Source organism: Panthera tigris, chromosome F3 (genome assembly GCF_018350195.1).
Source record: "Panthera tigris isolate Pti1 chromosome F3, P.tigris_Pti1_mat1.1, whole genome shotgun sequence".
In the NCBI taxonomy this organism is placed as follows: Eukaryota; Metazoa; Chordata; class Mammalia; order Carnivora; family Felidae; genus Panthera; species Panthera tigris.
The window spans coordinates 29,340,850-29,361,167 of NC_056678.1; the positions used below are offsets into that span (position 1 = coordinate 29,340,850).

The 20,318-nt window shown below is 45.1% G+C and overlaps 1 protein-coding gene across 2 annotated transcripts in view; it reads left to right on the forward strand.

The window, feature by feature from the left end:
- Positions 1 to 20,318, forward strand: part of PTPN14 (protein tyrosine phosphatase non-receptor type 14) — a 178,395-nt gene that overhangs the window by 138,906 nt on the left and 19,171 nt on the right. For both annotated transcript variants that reach the window (XM_042975699.1, XM_042975700.1), the window contains 7 exons: positions 411 to 493; positions 3,571 to 3,628; positions 7,105 to 7,183; positions 9,207 to 10,684; positions 14,861 to 15,004; positions 16,559 to 16,777; positions 20,064 to 20,192. In XM_042975699.1, coding sequence (XP_042831633.1) covers positions 411 to 493; positions 3,571 to 3,628; positions 7,105 to 7,183; positions 9,207 to 10,684; positions 14,861 to 15,004; positions 16,559 to 16,777; positions 20,064 to 20,192 — 2,190 coding nt within the window. The remainder of the gene's footprint in view (positions 1 to 410; positions 494 to 3,570; positions 3,629 to 7,104; positions 7,184 to 9,206; positions 10,685 to 14,860; positions 15,005 to 16,558; positions 16,778 to 20,063; positions 20,193 to 20,318) is intronic.

Sequence of the window (20,318 nt, forward strand, 5' to 3'; positions counted from 1 at the left end):
CTGAGTGATCTTCCTTCTGTTGAGGGCCCCCTTGAGAGCCAGGGCTGTTCGTGCACCTCACTGCCTCTCAGTGATGCTTGGTGTTCATTCCATGCTCTGTCTTGATCCACTTATTTATTTTTAAAGCATCTGGTTTGGAATTGTGTGAAGATATGCCAGCCCAGGGTGTAAGCCCAGTGCCCTGAGTATGGAAGATTCTTTAACAGATTGCCTGCCATCCTTGGGTGGGCTTCCTAGCCCAGCTTGCTGCAGAATTTCAGCACACCGGTTTGCTGCTCGGGGGGGCTATTTTGTGTGTGGCCTGACGATACGAAGGAATGTGGCCCTGTTCGGGAGAATCCTAGGGAGACGCGTTTATAATCAAATACATGTTTCATTTTTTTTTTTGTCTCTGCCTCTTCTTTTCCAAGGACGATCTTGAAAATGCCAAGTACATCTCTCGGTTGTTTGCTACGCGGCACAAGTTTTACAAACAAAACAAAATCTGCACTGAGTAAGTAAGCCGTCTGTCCACCTTCTCACTGGAAGGCCTGGTCAGATTAAATCCATGTGCTTTAGGGATGTCGTAGATGGCGTTTGCCATTCGCTCTTTTCCCTCCTTCCTCGTGGAAGCTGACCAGGCAGGAGGGAAAGAACTTTAATGACGAAGGCCATCTGGCACAGCGCGTGCGCCTGGAGGGAAAATAACTCACAAATTGACTGTGAGTGCTTGACTACCTGGACGGGTTGGCCCACATTAGTGCCTTTCCATCCTCTGTGAGGAGTTCGGAGGAGCTGAGCGGTTCCCAATTTGCCAGGGTGCCCCTTCGTGTCAGATGCGGGGTATGTTCAGAAGTGTGTCACGGAGTAGCAAGCCAACTTGAAAGAAAAGAAGGTTCTGTCATCCTCAGCCCTGTTTCTCTTACACAGTTGGCTAACCCCGCGTGTGCTTCTGGGTCATGTCATCTGCCTGTAAATGAGAGGCCAGGGTAATTAGAGGAAGACTTGGAATACACTAATAGACGTCACGAATCCATGTGTGTTTTTTCAATTTAATTTGGAAATAAAGACGATAAAGGGAGTCTGATATGGGAACTTAAATGTGACCTGACCTTGGATGTAGAGTAGCTGGGGCTCACGCTATCATTGCCTTTATTTTGGTTGCCTTCAAAAGATGTTCCTCAGCAGAGGACGTTCGGCAGTTGGGGCGCCCTAGGTGCTTAATTGTGTTTCAAAGAATTCGGGGATATAAATGCAAGAGAGGAACTGCTTTTCCATTCCCCCAGTGGACACATCCAAGAGTGTGAGAGTATTGTCCCAGAGCAGTTCCTGCTGAAAATTGCGGCTGCTTTAGAACTGGAGCCTCAGGTCCTGACAGACTTTCTTCTCTACACGATGGAGGCTCTTTCAAACCGGTCTTTGCAATTGGTCACTGTCGGAGTCTGAAAGGATCGTTGATGGTATCAGGTCCGCCAGCAAAGTTTGCAAATGTAAATCGGAAGGGCAGTGATCAGGGAGCGGCAAGTCAAACAGCCATCACTGTACGGGCACGCACACGCGCACGCACACGCACGTGGTGTTCTTTTGAACAGACTCCCCGTAGATCACTTCTGTGCACTTCTGCGCTGCGGCGGCCTTTGATCTGCGGGGGGGTCTTTGACTCTATGGTTGGCTTCTGGAGGGCGAATTAAAATCTGACTGTTTTATGTAGTGAATTTCACTGTGGTCTTCTGGTTGGACCATTTCTCAGCAAGGGAGTTTACTGTAAAATTTGCAGAGTATTTTGATTTCTTTGGCGGTCTCCGAATACTAGTGAGCGTCCCACGTTAGCCTGAAAACTGAGGAAATGGTGTTTTCCTTTCTACTTCTGTAATAACCATTCTTTTCTCCTCACCAGGTAGAGGAGGTTCCTAACCTCTTATTTGGACTCTCTAAGATGTACACACACACACACACACACACACACACACACACACTCCATACACACAGTAAATTCTGTGTATAGTTTCAGGATCTCAGCACAGACTGCATTAAGGCCTGGGATAAACCCCCTGTAGTTTTAGGAAACTAGCATTATCTTAACAGCATCTTTCTCCAGAGGTCTGCACACCCTGACTGCTAAAAGACTATCATTGATTTTCATTTCATTTCATAGAGCTCCAGAGAGTGCTTCCCATATTTCTTGACTTGAGAAGAAAAATTGCAGGGAGTGGGAAGGGTGTTTAACCTAAGTCTAATAATACTATATTTGGCCAGTTGTTAAAAAAAAAAAAATCCAACGTTACTGTTTCCACACCTCATGAAAGAAAGAAAAGGTGTTTTATCACTAAAAAGGTAGGAAAGATGAACTATCAGACAAAGGAGAATGCTTTAAAGTGAAGAATTCTAGCTTGATGGAAAATTCTACATGTCCTGGGTTTTTTTGTTTGTTTTTGTCTATGTATGAGTTCACTGAAGACTAGGGAAGATGTCAGTCTGGACTTTGAGACCCATTTCTCAAAGACACCTTTGATGTCAGTGCTCAAGAATTTCTTTTTTTTTTTTTTTTTTAACGTTTTTATTTATTTTTGAGACAGAGAGAGAGCATGAATGGGGGAGGGGCAGAGAGAGAGGGAGACACAGAATCGGAAGCAGGCTCCAGGCTCTGAGCCATCAGCCCAGAGCCCGATGCGGGGCTCGAACTCATGGACCGTGAGATCGTGACCTGAGCTGAAGTCGGACGTTTAACCGACTGAGCCACCCAGGCGCCCCAGTGCTCAAGAATTTCTTAATACTCTTAGCTCCCACACATTTTTATCCCTATGTTAAAAAAAATTCACGTTGATTCTCAGTCTGGAAAGGATCTGATTAGATTACTACTTATAATCAGTATTATCTTAATTCAAAAAGATCTTTGTATGGTCTTACTCAAACATATTTAATCTGTTTTGGATTCCATTTGACTGGCAGCATTTAAAAAATATTTTTTCTTCTTGCTGTTTTTCTTTATGAAAGATTTTACACATAGACAAAGATACAAAGAATACAATTTTTAAAAAACCCATGTAATAATAGTGATATTTTTCAGTCTTATTTCCCTCATAATATTTTTTGAAAATAAGCCTCATTCTTCTGTAAAATTTAATATCTAAGGATCATGTGCTCCAAACATTTTGAAAATAAGAGAATAAAAAAGGAAATCAACATTTTTCATAGACTCTCCATTCAGAAATAAATGTTTACATTTTGCCATAAATTACTTAGCGCTCTGTCTCTTTTTTTTAAATGTTTATTTATTTTTGAGACCGAGAGAGATGAACGGAGGAGGGTCAGAGAGAGAGGGAGACACAGAATCTGAAGCAGGCTCCAGGCTCTAAGCTGTCAGCACAGAGCCCGATGTGAGGTTCGAACTCACGGACCGTGAGATCATGACCTGAGCCAAAGTCCGACGCTCAACCACCTGAGCCACCCAGGCGTGCCTTATTATTTAGCTCTCTTGTCTGTTCCACCCCCACCCCACCCCGCCTTTTCCCCCTCTCTTGTTGGTCCGTCTGATCATCTTATGTCTGATAAATAAAATGACTCTTCTCATTTCTTTAACTTTTCCTGTAGACAATCAAATTCTCCACCCCCCATCCGACGCCAACCCACCTGGAGCCGATCCTCTCTGGTATGTATAGTCTTCAGTAATCAAATGGTCTGACTGTTGGGGATGGAATGTCCTTTTGTTGCTCAATTGAAAGGAAACATGAGTAGGGCATCATGACCAGGTGAGATCTGATGAAAACATAGAAGAGCATCAGTCAGCCAAGCAGGTGTGATGAACATTCATGTCCCATTTGTGCCCCATCACGTGGGACATCCATGTGCCCATCCAAGGCCATCACTTCTTGAAGTATGGCTCAAGGTTCACCCCTGAAGAATAAGTCTTAAGGCTGATGAGACCGTGTTTATTCAGCATGTGACCTATGGTGTGTGTTTTTGTCCATTTGCTCATCTGTGGTTTTATCACTGTTTCTGGTTGTTACATGCACATGTCTTTGGTTATAAGCTCTACAAATTCTTTTGTATTTGCCACCATAGATAGATCTTGATAAACTAGTCAGAAAATGCTTTTTGAATGAACCCAAATTGAACGAGTTTAGTCGATGGTTTCAAGTTAGGGTATTTGGTGGGGAAGATTAATTATATATCTTCTAATTTTAAGACCAACAAAATCGATTTACTGAATTGATCTACTTTTCTATCTAATCTAACGTTAGCTTTTTTCATTTTTTAAAAAATTTCTCCTCTTGGGGCGCCTGGGTGGCTCAGTCGGTTAAGCGTCCGACTTCAGCTCAGGTCATGATCTCACAGTCCGTGAGTTCAAGCCCCACGCTGGGCTCTGTGCTGATAGCTCGGAGCCTGGATCCTGCTTCAGATTCTGTGTCTCCCTCCCTCTCTGCCCCTCCCCTGCTCATGCTGTGTCTCCCTCTGTCTCAAAAATAAATAAAAACATTAAACAAAAAATTTCTCCTCTTCTGAATAAGGAAACACAACTCTAATTTCAATACATCTGTTCTTAGGCTGTGTTTTATTTTGAGAACTACTTTAGGATAATATCATAGAAAGATGCAGAAAAGTGACCTTTAAACATGTGACCTTTAAAATTTTCTAGGTGACCATTTCCTTCGAGTTGAAAATAAAATAGGAAGGAAAATAAAATTGAATTTTTCCTCATACACAGTATATACCCTATAGCACATCTTTAACTTGTCTTTCCGAAGGAGAGTTTTGAGGAATTTTTTTTTTGTCTGGAAAATGCATAGACAATGAACTCTTAGAATTCTAGAGTTGAACCGTTATCTCATCACATTCCTGAGTACCCAACATGAATATTATTAATCTCGATGTCATGCATAGTATCTCACAAGTGGCCCTTGCCTTGGAGGTCCAGAGGGTCACTTTGGGCTTTTCCCTTGTGGCATTGATAGATTTGTTCATGGCACTGGTTTCTTTATACTTCTCCTTTGTGAATATTATTTTTTCTTTAGACTCCACATGTCTTCATTAGGGAGATGATTTTTCACTTATGTCCATGAAACACCATGGAGGCCAAGTATTTTAAAGCTGTCTTGTGATTTGATCTCATCCTAATTATCTGGAGAAGATAAAGAGGTTTTCGTATTTTATCTGGGTGAAGACAATCTGCAGGAAGCCAAGTTCAAGGCTCCTCCCTTTCTTCTACCCTTTAGGGCAAAACCATATTACCAGGAGTTCCCTGGGATGAGTGATATTGTCTCTTTTTGGCTTCCTTGCTGAGAACCAGGACTGCTATTTTTCTCTTGCCCTTCTGCTGCCTATATTATGGAGTCTCACTTGTTTCTATATTAGCAGGTCTGGAAAGATAGAATAATATGCACTATATATAACGTAACACAATATTATATATATAATACAAAGAGATGGAATAAATAATATCCCGAAATGGTATTTGGAGGATTAGCTGTTATTATCCTTTGCTGTACACTTATGCCAACTCATAAACAGTCACTTGCTTATTAGATTTTTTTTCAATTCCAAAAAATTGGATTTTTAAGAGCAAGAGAAGGCAGTGAGCCAACTTTACCTTACTATGCATTTCTATTACCTCACATGAATCCCTTCCCACTGTTTTTGTTTGTTTTAAGCCTCAAAACTGGCTGTCCTACGCTGGAAAAATTGAGTTGACTTACGTACTACCAAGAAGAGGAAAATATTTTAAAATTGCAATTCATAAACCAGCCAAAGTTGGGGGGGGGGGGGGAGAAACAGCCAAAGGGAATATTGAGAAAAGCTGATACAGCACCTTCTTTTTGGTACCATGAACTCCTTTCTTAGATTAATTTCAATTCCTTATTTCTTCTTTCTTGACTTTTTTATTTTTGGATCCCTTATCTTTATTACCTTCTTTATGTGCCCTTTTGATGCTTAAGCATTATTTGTGGCAGACAAAATGGCAGATGAGTTATCTGCCCAGCTTCAGATTATGGCAAGTGTTCTTCCAGTATTGACGGATACTGAGAAAGTGTGACCCCTGCTGGCTTTGGGTTTTTTTGGCTTGATCTCAGCCGTTCTCCTAAAGCAGTAATATTTAGACCAGTATCTATGAGAGTAATTTCAAAATAATCGAATATATCCTGTTTGGTGGTTTACAGGCTTAACGTTTTTTAAAGATTTTTGTTTTTTAGAATCAAAACTTTTTCTTCAAAGAAGCTGTCACTGGGGATCCCAATATCTAAATAACATAAATATTGTTGGTGATAAGGGGAGGGAAGAGGTCTGATTTGACTGGCAAGAAGCTGAGATGTACTGAGGCTCGGTGGTTTGCTGTAGATCACGTTAGTGACTAATCATATTTCCTTTGTCGGCTCACCAAATATTGAACTGATCTACGCTTTTTTTTTTTTTTTCCTCTGAAAGTTTTATTCTTGTCTGCAGCAGGAAGTTGTTCAGGTTGGGTCTAAATAACCATCTTTAAGGAGTCTCTTGGAAAAGATTTTTCACTGCAGAGTAGATGGTTGAACTAGGTTCGCTGCAAGACCTGTCCACATTGGGTTCTGCAACGGGGGGTTCCATAAGTGGTCTTGAGAACCACACACATATTGTCGCGGGTCACCATTCAGATTTTCATATAAATTTGCAACCGAACCCAGCTTAACACCACCCCCGTCCCTATTGGAGGTTGACGTGGTGCTGTAAACTAGGGTCATAGGTGCAGACAATTTTGGTTAGAATGAAACCGAGTTTCCCCTTATTGTCATTATTCTTTAGGTCGAATATAATAAATCTACATGTTCTGAATTACTCCTTTTAAAAGGGCATTGGGAGTTTTGCAAGCATATCAGGAAATAGACTAAATGTTAATTACAGCTTCCTTACCTTTCTCACCTTGAACCAGCTGCCTTATTTCCCTCTGTTTCTCCAGTCCTAGACTTAATGATGAGATGGGGGTACAGATGAGTCAGAGAGGGACGAGTCAAGGGTGGACCAGCAGAGAGGCCACAGTGTGCTTCCCTGCAGACGTGGGTGAATGATGGGCTGTCGTGTGCTTGGGCTGGTGCCCCGTGAGATTCCACGGCCATTTGTGCCACGGCCTTCCCACCTGTGCTGTCTTTTCTGTTTCAGCCCCGACAGCAGCCGTACATCTTGCCTCCCATGCACGTCCAGTGTGGTGAACACTACTCGGAAACACACACTTCGCAAGGTAAACCGTGGCTTGTCATTTTCCCTTCTTGAGACGAAAAGTCGAGTACCTGTCAGCGGTGAAGAATTTTTTTTATTTCTTAGATGACAGTGATACTTTTGTTTTAACTTTGTCATTGTCTGAATGGCAGCAGGCGGCGGCTTCAATTTGTGAAAGGCATAGCGTGTCATTTGCCCCCAAGAGAAAAACTTTCCCAGAATTGGCTGCCAAGGGAGTTGGGAGAAGGCAGTGAGCAAGTTCCTTGTCTCCTCCCTCTGATGGGTGGGCTTGGAGAAGAGAGAGGGACAGTAAGCCCCACGGAATGCTCTTCACCCTCGTGACCCGTATTGAGCACACAGAGCACACAGGCGTCCAGCTTACTTAAAAGAAAGGCACAAATAATCTCCACTCCTCTTTTTAACTGCTGCCTGCCATTTCTCCGGACACCTGTTCTTGCCTCAGAGCAAATGGAATCTGTTTTTTATTCTTTTTCTCCCCAAACACTCCCGTGCCAAAAGTGTGAGAAAATCCGTCCTAAGAATAATGGTTCTAATAATAACAATTACCATTTATAGAGCAGTTCCTCTCCCTAAGCACCGTGCTAAGCCCTTGCAACATATTGTTTCATTTAATCCTCAAAATAAACCCACACGAGAGGTACTATTACTAGTGCCATTTATAGAAAAAGAAAGTGGGGCGCAGAAAGGGTATGGGAGGAGCTTTGAGGTGAAAAATGACTCTTGAGCCAGTGCCCTCTTCGTCATTGCACTAACTGCATCTCAGAAAAGGAATGTTACTAAACTTGGGTGTTGGCAGTATGTTGAACGGATAATGCATTTCTGTGTCACCATAGGCTGGCTATTTTGAACCTCTGTCCTGTCAGAGTGTGAGTGTGGAAACCAAGATAGTCAAGACTCTTTAATCAAATACTCCTTTTTATAAGCAGACGAGCATAGTTACCCTGCTTCTGTGGGAAAGCCCCAGAGCCCATAGAGATGGAGAAGTGGCACACCTTTGTTCCTGGGTTTTGCTAGTTTTTCTTGTCCATCTCAGCTCATCTGGTCTGTGAGCACACTCCTCCTCAGGCAACTGAGCGTTTTCAGTCACCTTTTCTGGTTGGTGGTTTTTGGTTTTATTTTTTGCCTTTCTGCCCTGTCCTCCTCTCCTTTGCTCATGCTTAAATCCAGAGTGTGAAAATGATGAACTTTGCTCATCAGAAAGTGTTTCGGCAAGAGGTTGCCTTCCTAGGCAACCTTCCTAGGGTGTGTGTGTGTGTGTGTGTGTGTGTGTGTGTACACGTGTATGTATGTGTTAAAGAAACCACGGACACCTAGTATGGGCCTGACTTTAGCCATCTACGTTTTACCTCTTTAGGACCCTCCTTAAACCACTATTAATTTTAATGTCAAGTGACCTCAGTGATGAAGCCAATTCTAGAGGAGAGTTGTAGGCAGTGGCCAAAAGAACTCCTGGTTCTGATTTTGCCCTCCATCAGTTGCTGATCAGAACCAACTAGCCATGCGTGCTGACACCTTGACTGCATCATTTGTCTTGTGTCTTTACGAACGCTCAGGAGTTCCTCGGGGAAGGGGACCTTTTCCATTGCTGTCCGGAACATAAGCTCCAGGTATCGGTAACTTCAGATGCATCGTCCTGTTAAAGCTCTTGACTTCCTGGCCCAAATAGCCGGTCCCGTTGCTGGGCCCTGGACAAGAAGACAGGTTTACCCAACATGAGGGCCATTGTTTGTGCCTGATTTCAGAGCTCTGGCAAAATGGAGAACTTCCCCAGGTGATAACTATTCCAAACGTGCCTAGCTTTCTTTGATTAGATTCACTTTCTCTTTTTAGTATGCTTTCAAGTGTTCTTTCTGTATGTTGGTGTATCACCCGAGAGTTATTAGTTTTTCCATGGAATACGTGGGTGGAGACCACAGGATTTCACTTTTAATGACCTCTGAAAGTCACACCCAGGAGTGTGAGGATGAACTTAGTTGAAGCAGGGTGATGTGGACGTTCATGGGCCTTTGTTTGATTTCTTGTAGACAGCATCTTCCATGGGAATGAAGAAGCCTTGTACTGCAATTCCCACAACAGCCTGGACTTAAATTATTTAAATGGCACCGTCACCAATGGCAGCGTGTGTAGCGTTCACAGCGTCAACTCCCTCAACTGCTCCCAGAGTTTCATCCAGGCTTCTCCTGTGTCCTCCAACCTCAGTATCCCCGGGAGTGACATCATGCGGGCTGACTACATCCCTAGCCACCGGCATAGCGCCATCATTGTGCCATCCTACCGGCCAACCCCCGATTATGAGACGGTCATGCGGCAGATGAAGAGGGGGACCGTGCACGCCGACAGCCAGAGCCAGTCTCTGCGGAACCTCAGCATCATCAACACGCATGCCTACAACCAGCCAGAGGATCTGGTGTACAGCCAGCCCGAGATGCGGGAGAGGCCCCCCTACGCTGTCCCTTATGGGCCGCAGGGAGGCTACGGTAACAAACTCGTCAGCCCCTCTGACCACGTGAACCCAAAGAATAACATGGTGCCGAGCAAGCCGGGGGCAAGCTCCATCTCCCACACGGTGAGCACCCCAGAGCTGGCCAATATGCAGCTCCAAGGCACCCAGAACTACAACGCGGCCCATATGCTCAAAAACTATCTCTTCAGGCCGCCGCCCCCCTACCCACGGCCGCGTCCTGCCACCAGCACCCCAGACCTCGCCAGCCACCGTCACAGGTACGTCAGCGGCAGTAGCCCCGACCTGGTGACCCGCAAGGTGCAGCTCTCGGTGAAGACCTTCCAAGAAGACAGCTCCCCAGTGGTGCACCAATCTCTCCAGGAGGTGAGCGAGCCCCTCACGGCCACCAAGCACCACGGCACGGTGAATAAGCGCCACAGCCTGGAGGTGATGAGCAGCATGGTGCGGGGCATGGAGGCCATGACCTTGAAATCACTCAACATCCCCATGGCGCGCCGAAACACACTCCGGGAGCAGGGGCCGCCCGAGGAGGTGCCGGGGAGTCACGAGGCTCACCAGCTTCCTCATTACCACCACAAGAAGACTCTCTCGGATGCCACCATGCTGATCCACAGCAGCGAGAGTGAGGAGGAGGAGGAGGAGGCCCCAGGGTCGGTGCCCCAGATCCCCATGCTCCGGGAGAAGATGGGGTACAGTGCCCAGCTACAGGCAGCCTTGGCCCGAATCCCAAACAAGCCCCCGCCCGAATACCCTGGCCCGAGGAAGAGCGTTAGCAACGGGGCCCTGAGGCAAGACCAGGTCAGCCTGCCTCCTGCCGCCGCCAGGGCTAGGGTCCTGAGGCACGGGCCGGCCAAGGCCATCAGTGTTTCCCGAGCAGATCAGCTGGCCGTGGCTGGGCCTTCCCTCGGTCCGTCCATCTCTGAACCCGACCTGACAAGCGTGAAGGAGCGGGTCAAAAAAGAGCCTGTGAAGGAGAGACCGGTGTCCGAGATGTTCTCCCTGGAAGACAGCATTGTAGAGAGAGAGATGGCCATCAGGGTAAGTGTCCTCCTCTCCCACGGCAGTGTTCAGCGGGCACTTCAACACACAGCCTCCTCCCCACCGCCCCACACAGCTTCCTCCGCTCCTTCTCCATGACTCTCGGCTTAAAGTATGAAAGCACATGTGCTCTGGGCCGTGAAGAAGGTGCGAGGCTTATTCAGGGAATCTGTTAGGAAGTTAGAGAATCAGTTGGCATTTCAACAGGTAGCGTTTCATTTCACAAAACTTTGTATTTTTACCCCTTCAGCTAAACCTTCCGTTTTTCATTCATGGCTTCTAATTGGTACACTTGGCCCAAGGTGCTGTAATGGCGTTAGGATGCTGTAGGTTGGTTGTTGAGATCAGCCTCTAGGCCAGCATCGTGCTGTTTATTTGGGGTCAGATTTCCTGCGTGGGAGTGGCTAGGATCTCTCCTTCCTACGTCTCTTGTTCCTATTTTAGGGGGAAGCATTCCCCCCCCCCAATTTGGTAGTGAAAGAGCAACATCCCTTCAGAGCACAGCTTTGTGTGGAGATCCCTCTCCCAGGATGGCCCACCAATATTGACCGGACCACAACGTGTCCATTTTATTTTCAGATTTTCTTTCAATAGATCGTTAACACAGAGCAAGAAAACTACAGTATTACTCAGAAGTTCACCATTGAGTTTCAGCCCCCCATTAAGCTCATTCTATCAAAATTCACACACACGCGTGGAAACGCACGCATACATATATGCACACTTACGACATTTGAAGATGCCTGATATCAGACATAAGTAACTCTGATTCAGGATACGTACCAGCTTGGGGCCCGGGTAAGCTGTCAGAGCAAGAGTGTGTAGGTAACAGGTGCGCACGCAGAACGACAAAGTGAGTTAGCTCCTACTAATGAGAAAATTGCCAGATTGTAGTTGCTACTTTAAAAAAATATTTTAGAACGCCATTGCTGCTTGTTCTGGACATTTTCACAACCTCAAAAAATAAAAAATCATTTCCTTTCATCACAACTAATCAAGCCCTGGTTGACTCATCCTCTGTGGGCACCACATCTCTGCCACAGGGTCTCTGCCACTTAGCAACTCCAGAACAGTGTAAGTGAAAATTTGCTCTGATGGAGTTCTTAGACTCCCTTCCTTTTATAAGTCTCCCTGCACCGCAGTGGTAATCAAGCTGAAGAGAACAGTCGAGGGCCCACGGTTTAAGGAAGCCACGTTTGTGGGTTCAGGAATCTAAACTGCAGCAACTTTATTACTTTAGACAGAACCTTCAGAACATTCCCAGCAGCACCCTTTTGGCCACCAGTGGAGCAGCGCTAAGGATCTGGTACAGGAATAACTTTTTCCACTTTTTGCAAACCTAGAAGGAAATCGTGAAAGATGTGCTTGTGCCTCCCCTGGCCAATATAACCGTTTGGCTGACAGATGGAATGAAACGCGGGGGTGGCGCCACGGGGGAGACCTTTCCCAGCTTGGAAAAAGTAACGCATTGGTAGAAATGGATTTTCAGTTCGTCTTGGCCGCAGGCCCCTTGACCACAACTCAAGAACCTGTCAGCCCAGGCAGCCAGCTTTGCAGTCACCCCTGCCCACTTGATGTTTATTGACGCCTACGTGGTCCCATAGCCTCATGTTGGTCATTCATCCCCTCCTCTTGTTACCTGTGTTCAACAAAGCCCTCTATCCAGACCCCACGGCATTGGCTTTCTACGTAGAGCTTCACAAAGAAGCAACGGGATTTTCCACTGTTTTTCCCCTGTGTTCTCCCACCCCATCCATGTGGATAATAGTGAATAGCAGATTCCACCCCTTCGTTGTAGTTCGAGAACATCATTACCCCATCCCTACTTCATTCTCCCATTGATTTTCTTTTTTTTTAATTATATATACTCAGGTGCTCAGAGACCACAACCCTTGTCTGAGGTCTTGACCTTAGAGAAAGACTAGGAAGTTCTTCAGTGAGCCAGTGTGCCGGCGAGATAGCGATGGTGCCAGTGGCTCTGAAGGTCGGGATGGTTTCCCATCTGCTTTTTTTTTTTAATGAAGAAACTGCCCCCCTCCCCCAGCCCCGTCTATGCCCTTCCCACATCTCAGATCCTCCTCTGCGCTCCCCATCGTGGGCAGCTTCTGCCTGGCTTGTTAGGAATGGATAAGAATGGAGAAGGCTGTCCAGGCCTCTCTAGGATACGAAAACAGTGAGAACATTTAAGCAAACGGGAACTGGAGGGGCAGCAAGTATGGTGAGAATGTGCCCTGCAGGCAGCTCTCTGTAATGTTGGAGCCACTTGTCCCTTTGATGGATGATTCAGGCCTGCTGTGGTGATAGCTCCTCCTTCTGGCCCCTACTGCTGCCTTGAGGACATTTCAGTGTTTGTAGCCCCTGAACCTGAAATCAGGTGCCAGGAAAGAGAAAAGGCCAAATCAGACTTTTGAGTTATTTATTTGTTATCTCTGGCAACAAGCTGATAGGATAAGTGAGAAGGAACTAAGAGTAATCGTTTATCACTGGGGTTTCAGTTTTCACCAGGTCCCTAGTAATCTTTTCCTGACAAAGATAAGTTAGTTACTTTTTGCCTTAGGCCCAGTTAGTATCACCTGATGGTACAGGTGGGAAGGAAGCAGCAGGATTGTTAGGAGGACCTGGGAGACATTTTTTCTGAGAATTTTGCAGAGGGACATATTCCTATGAAAGGAGATAATGAGGCGGGGGCGGTGGGGGGGGGTGCAGAAATATTTCTCACAAAAACAAACTGATAAGCTAGCAAACAAGCAAAACCCCCAAATTTAAATCTGGAATCTTCAAAATCTTCCTGGGATTGAGCAACCAGGGCCAACTTTTTGGCTGAAGGTTAATGGACACTTCTCTCACTTTATCACAGTTAATCTTCCTCTGAGATGTTCTTTAGTTTGATGGGTCGGCCCTGTCACTGAATGAAGCATCTTAGTGATGGCCATCACTCCATTCTGACTATAGGTGGCATTGAGAAGCTGATGGGATATAGGGATAATGCCAGCCTGTCCCCCCCACACTTAGAATAATCTGCCATCTGCTGGCACCATGGCTCCATCGCCACACCTCTCTGGGGAGCGCGTTTATAAATGACTAACTAAGAAACAGAATTACTTAAAACCTGGAAAAGAAACCAGGGAGAAGATGACCCCTTCCTTTGGGGCAGCCAAAGGAATCTGCAAAGTAGTTTCACTTCTGTTAGGATCAAAATCTTAAATGCTGTTTAACTCCTCCACCTGTATGCTTTAGGAAGTCCCTCTGTCCTTCTGTCTTCTAAGACACAGTTGTTTTGAGGAAATGCTCTTACAGGCTTGCCTGAGGACAAGGAGATTTCTTTCACACCTCGGTCAGGGTCAGCGTAGAGGGCACAAGGAAGCACAGAAGTACACCTAACAGTGAGAACCGTGACTGGTCCCAGTTTCAGAGTATTGGTGCAGGTGAGAATGGAGAGGAAATCAAAACCCCCAAACAAGGGCCACGTGTTAACTCCAGCCTTCTCCCTGGATGGTGCCCTCAGCCCCCAAATCCTTATTCCCCCAGGGCAGAGTCACAGTCAGTAATGTCCCATCGTGGTCATTGGGAGCCATAGTGCCCATTCCTTTGGGCCTTCTGGATGCGGCATGAAGGGTTATGCCTCATGGATCGTGCTGGATGGCCGCAGACTTTGGCATTGGCAAGTCTGGGGATGATTTCCGTCTCAGCCTCTCAGAATGGAAACTTGGGAAGGTTTCTCTTCGCGGTTTATGTGTCTGGATCTCTTAACAAGGCAACAAACGACGTTTATAAGTTTTTAATCATTTAATTTGTATAAAAGGGCCATCATTGTGATGGGATTGGATTCTTTATGAAACTCCTGCCTTCCTTCAGCCCTTGTCTTCCTGAAGTGTCTTGCTTATATGCCGTTTTGCGCTTTTTGGCCGAATGGCAGTGGGTATTTATGTGAAGTCTTTGCTTGTACTCGTTTGTTTGTTAGTTCACTCATTCATCCGTTTTTAGATAAAAGCTCAGGGGGAACTGGCTTCTTCAGGCACGGTGGGAATAAGGGGAAGGCTCTGTTTGAATTTGCCCTACTGATGGTGATTGTCTGCATTCCTTGGCTGGGGAGTTACAGATTTGGGGAGATTAGAACACATTCCAGCACTCTGCTCGTACTATAAACAATGAGAACATGCCTTTTCTTGCCGCAAGAATCTAGAGAAGCAGAAGATGGCAAGCCTGGAGGCACAGAAGCGGCCGCTCATGTTGGCGGCACTGAATGGACTCTCAGTTGCCCGGGTCTCGGGGCGGGAAGAGAGCCGAGCTGATGCCACCCGAGTTCCCATGGATGAGAGGGTAAGCGCTGGGCTTCTCGAGCATGTGATTCATTCTCTGTGGTCTTGCGATTCCTGAGCTCTCGCCTTGCCCAAACATGCCAGCACCAAGGTTTGTTTGATGAATTAATTCTCTAATTTGAGATTAGCAAGGCCCAGTGTGCATTGTATTAAATTGATTCTTTCCAGCATCTCCAGTTTCCTTGTCAAGTTCATGCAGTAATGCCTGCGTAACGGGACCGGCCCCTAACCAGCTGCGTGGCCTTGGTCAAGTCAGTCTTTTGCTGGGCCTGTTTCTATTTTTGCCAAATTAAGCAATTGCTGTAGCTTTCGACTTCTGTGAATTTTGTGAACCATTACCCTTTATTAGGGAGTGATTATCTTACCCAAGCATTTACAGAATTTTTTTTTAATATACTGTCCCCTTCTTTGGCTATAAAACATGACTGATTGATAATGCATTGTGAGAACTTTGGCTTTGAAAAGCAGGAAGAAGCTGCATGGTAGTATTTTAGACGTGAAGAAAGGCGTTCCTTTAGTTTCTACAATTACTTTCTGCTTAAGAAACACATGTACATTTAATTTTTTTTTTAATCTTTTTTTGAGAGAGAGACAGTGCATGAGCAGGGGAGGGGCAGAGATAGAGGGAGACACAGAACCTGAAGCAGGCTCCAGGCTCTGAGCTGTCAGCACAGAGCCCGTCGTGAGGCTTGAACTCGTGAACCGCGAGATCATGACCTGAGCCGAAGTCTGCTGCTTAACCAACTGAACCACCCAGGTACCCCTATGTGTAAATTTATTTCAGTGCTGGTGACATTTGGATTTTAGATTTCTGCCAGTGTACATGAAATTTTAGAAAGATTTTAAAGGCAGGAGGGACTGTAGAGGAATCATTTAATGCAGTTAATACTGTGTTATTGTAGTTGGTAGTTTGGCCACAGGAAAAATAAAAGATGGGCTCTCATCCTCAAAACTAGAGAACAGTGGACGAGTATCATCTTAAATTTAGCTCAGTAAAAACAGCTCTGGAAGTGAAGAAAAGTTTGTTTGGATTATTAAGATGAACAGTCTTTTTATCACTGGACTTTAAACAAAGGTGTTGGGACACCTGGTGGCTCAGTCGGTTAAACATCCGACCTTTGATTTCAGCCCAGGTCATGACCTCATGGTTCATGGGATTGAGCCCCACGTCGGGCTCTGGGCTGACAGCAGAAACTGCCTGGGATTCTCTCTCTCCCTCTCTCTCCGCCCCTCCCCCACTCATGCTTTCTCTCTCTCAAGTAAATAAACGTTACAAAAATAAACAGAGGCGTTAATAACGAAAATACGGACTTTGAATTTCAGCTCTTGCCTGGCCTTAATGACTGGTTCTATTTAAGGTATGAATGAGAAGGAAATTGCTTATTGGGCCAGAGAAACTAGCAAAATGGTTAATAATGAGACCAAATAAGCATTCGTTGCACCTCTTGAAACTGCTTGTTATCAACATCATCACTGTAAATCTTGAAAGAAATCTGATTTGTTGGGGTTTCGGGATAGGATAATCCGGAAAGCTGAAGATTAATTTCTGTTGCAGTTCAGAACCCTGAAGAAAAAGCTAGAAGAGGGAATGGTGTTCACAGAATATGAGCAAATTCCAAAGAAGAAGGCGAACGGCATTTTCAGCACCGCGGCCCTACCGGAAAATGCCGAGCGAAGCCGCATCCGCGAAGTCGTCCCCTATGAGGAGAACAGAGTGGAGCTGGTACCGACCAAAGAAAACAACACAGGTTACATTAACGCCTCCCACATCAAGGTAAGAAGGGGAGCGTGCTGGGAAGGTTTGTTGCAGATTGCTGGCTTCAAGGTCAAAATGCAGGGAGAAAAAAATTGTGCGCTCCCACTGCGCATCTTGGCTTATCCCCGGCCCCCGAGGGAGTGTTTTTGAACTCCTGTGCTTCTTAGGCAACTTCTCATGCCTGTCACTGCAGAGAGAAGGAAGCCCAGCAGCCTTGGGGAAAACCTCAGGTCAGCTATTTCTGAAGCCTGCTCACCACCGAGGATTTAACTTTTTCTTCTCTCTGCGAGTCATCGCTGTCCCCAGCGCTCACAGGAGGAGCTGAGGATAGTCCTTTTCGGTTTGTAGTTAGCCCGTGATGGAGACTCTGGAAGTCACTGTCAGTGAAGTTTCTATGATATTCAAGAGCAGTGGGAACTTCGCAGTTCTCCCTTGTGACACTACAGGTTATGTATCATCCAGCCGAAGTCCCAAATCTGCATGTTCTTTAGAAGAGTGGACTGATTTGAATGCGGCCATAAAGGCGTGGTTGGTATTGAAGCTTGTAAGATTTGCCACATCATTCGGTGCATGAATACCATTAAATTTTTGTTAGCATTTCAAATCTTCATATCTCAGTATTTCATTGACTTTAGAATTGGCTTCGCTCAGCCCCAGCTAGAATTTCAAGTTACAGATACATGTGTGTATATGGTTAAACGTTTTCTAAATGGCTTACCTTCCTCAATCTTCCTAACAACAGAACATACTCGTTTAGAACGTCACTGTTTGCCCTGACCTCCAAAATAGGAGAATTTATTCATATACTAATAGTAAAACAGTTGTTACAGGATGTTTTTAAATTATCCACGGTTCACGTTAACAGTCTTTTATGATCGTAACCTTAGAAATTTGGTTTGGGCCTTGTTCCGAGTCATTTCCTTTCTTCATTGGACTTTCCAACTGTAGCTGAATTTTTGGTAGATTCCTTTGAGCCTCTGAAATACAGCCAGATGTCTGGTGCATGTATCAGTTATAATGGTTTCAGTACAGAATCTGAAAAGTAGACTGTGCTTGGATGTATGGGTTTTGTACACAGAGCATAGATAACTACACATATATACGTGTATTTTTTTTAGGTGCCAGAAAGTACCGTCAAAAAATATGAAAGAGTAACTGTCATGGATCATATTGGGTATCTTATTTTAATTTTTGAGAGAACCAAAACTATAAAACTGAACCTCAGGAAACTCTCAAGTAAACTGATGATGGTCAGTTTCATGAGCTTAATTGAGATTATGAAATGATAACCAAAAGAATGTACTCAAAGACGCAACTCACACGGCTGCTCCTTGGTAGAGTGTCTATGGAATCTTACACAGCTATATCATGCTATCTTCTCCTTTTGGCCAAATACCCTCCGCCATTTTCCATCTGCTCTCTGGAAAAGCTGTCACTATGCATCAGATGTGCCCATTGGGTATTGTTAACAGAAACATTCCCCTCCTCAGTATTCTCCGAGGCCTACGTTTCATCTTGTGGATCTGGGTTTGACATGGGTGCATTTAATAGACCCATAGAGCTTGTAAGAACTTGTCCTTATGTTTTTGGAATTGAGTTGTATATCTTGCCAATGTTTTCTCCCTGGGTTCCAAGCAGCTATTAACACAGAACAGAGATTTATTTGCTCCAGAGGTAGAATCATCACATCTGTGAAATCTACCTCCATAGCATTGGTTGTTGTGTTTTTATGCAGTTTTTAATACCCTCCTGTCAATACTTGGAATATGCTGAAAGGCCCCAGGCAGCAGCATACTCTGGAAGTATTTATGGTTCCTATATGTTGGGTGCCAGGGAGGCTAATGTTTAAAATCACAATTCCACAGATAAACGAAACTCCTAGCCAGCCAGCCAGTGTATGAATGTTATCTCCCCCAGTACTTGGAAAATGGATTTTGCTTGCCAGTTTTGACCTAAACATAAACATGTCTTGTGTAATGAGACAATAACTGACATTGTTTTTGTTTGACTCAAGTTAGTATATAGTTTCAAAAAATAAACGAAGGGAAAAAGTTTCAAACAATGATCGCTTCATGCTCCAGGAACTCTCCAGAGATTTGCACTGGTGGATGGATAAGGAGGCCTGACTTCGAAAAAATGTCAAGGCACGGGAATGGGAAGGCACACAGAAAGAATGCCTCCAAAGGGCAAGATTTTACCCTCATAGCATGCCCTTCAGCACTTTGGGCACAACTTCTTATTCCTGATTCTCTGCCACTGATATTTATAGCTGCGGAATTATCCTCCCAAGATCGCCCTGAGCTGCACGGGATAATATTGTTGTTATCCGAAATCATCTCATGATTCCAAAGTTTGGTTGGATACTCTGGTCCAAGGGGAAGTTAATAATCAAATATCACGTATTGTTGATTTAAATGCATTCATAACACCTCTACTGTATATGGCACCACAGAGTAGGAAGGACAACAGAAGTAATTGACACAGTTCCCAGCAGGTCATTGGTACAAAGACGTTGCTTTCTAAAGGGATGTTATTCCGTGGCACACTTTTGTTGTTGTTGCTGTTTAGAAGGATGCCAGAGAGGCATGCCTGGGTGGCTCAGTCGGTTAAGCGTCATGAGACTCATGGTCTCGACTCAGGTCACGATCTCACAGTCTGTGAGTTCGAGCCCCGTGTCGGGCTCTGTGCTGACGGTGTGGAGCCTGCTTGGGATTCTCTCTCTCCCTTTCTCTCTCAAAAAAATAAAAGTTTAAAAAACTATAAAAAGATATTAAAAGGATGCCAGAGCGTACTGTCTCTCCAACTCTGGATCACAGTATAATAGCGGGGTGTGAAAGCAACCCAGTAATCAGGACCAGTTTGGGTTTGTGAGTGTGTGTGTGTCTAAAAGGACTAGAACGGAGAGGAGAAAAGAATAGAAATTATCAGAGTACATTGCACATAGTGAGCATAAGTATGGTTTCTGCAACAAGTAAGTTCTGTTAGGTTACACACACCCCTACTGCCATGTAATGTGTGTATGGGTGGGTGTGGGGGTGTATATTTTTAACATGCGCTGGTTTGTGTATAATTACTGTAACTTGCAGGCAAAAAAAAAAAAGATTAGGTGCATTTAATAGGCTTGAGTGGCAAAAAGTGTTTTCATGTGAGAATGTGTCACCGAGGTTTCTGATAATGGCACTAACCCATTTGGCCTAAAAGGTGTTATCCAAGGTTCTCAGGTAGATACAGATGGACCCATGACCAGCAGGTAATGCTTTCTTCGATCTGGGGTTCGTTTACCGATATTTTCCTTGGTTTCCAGGTGGTGGTTGGTGGGGCAGAATGGCACTACATAGCCACTCAGGGGCCCCTGCCACACACATGTCACGACTTCTGGCAGATGGTGTGGGAGCAGGGAGCGAACGTGATTGCCATGGTCACCGCGGAAGAGGTAAGGGGACTGGCTACCCAGCCATCTGTTCCCGGGGGAGGGGTGGCCAGAAGAGAGGCTCCATATCTGGTGACCTTACTGCCTCATCCTGCTTCCTCCAGCACCATTTCTCTGCAAATCCTTTTC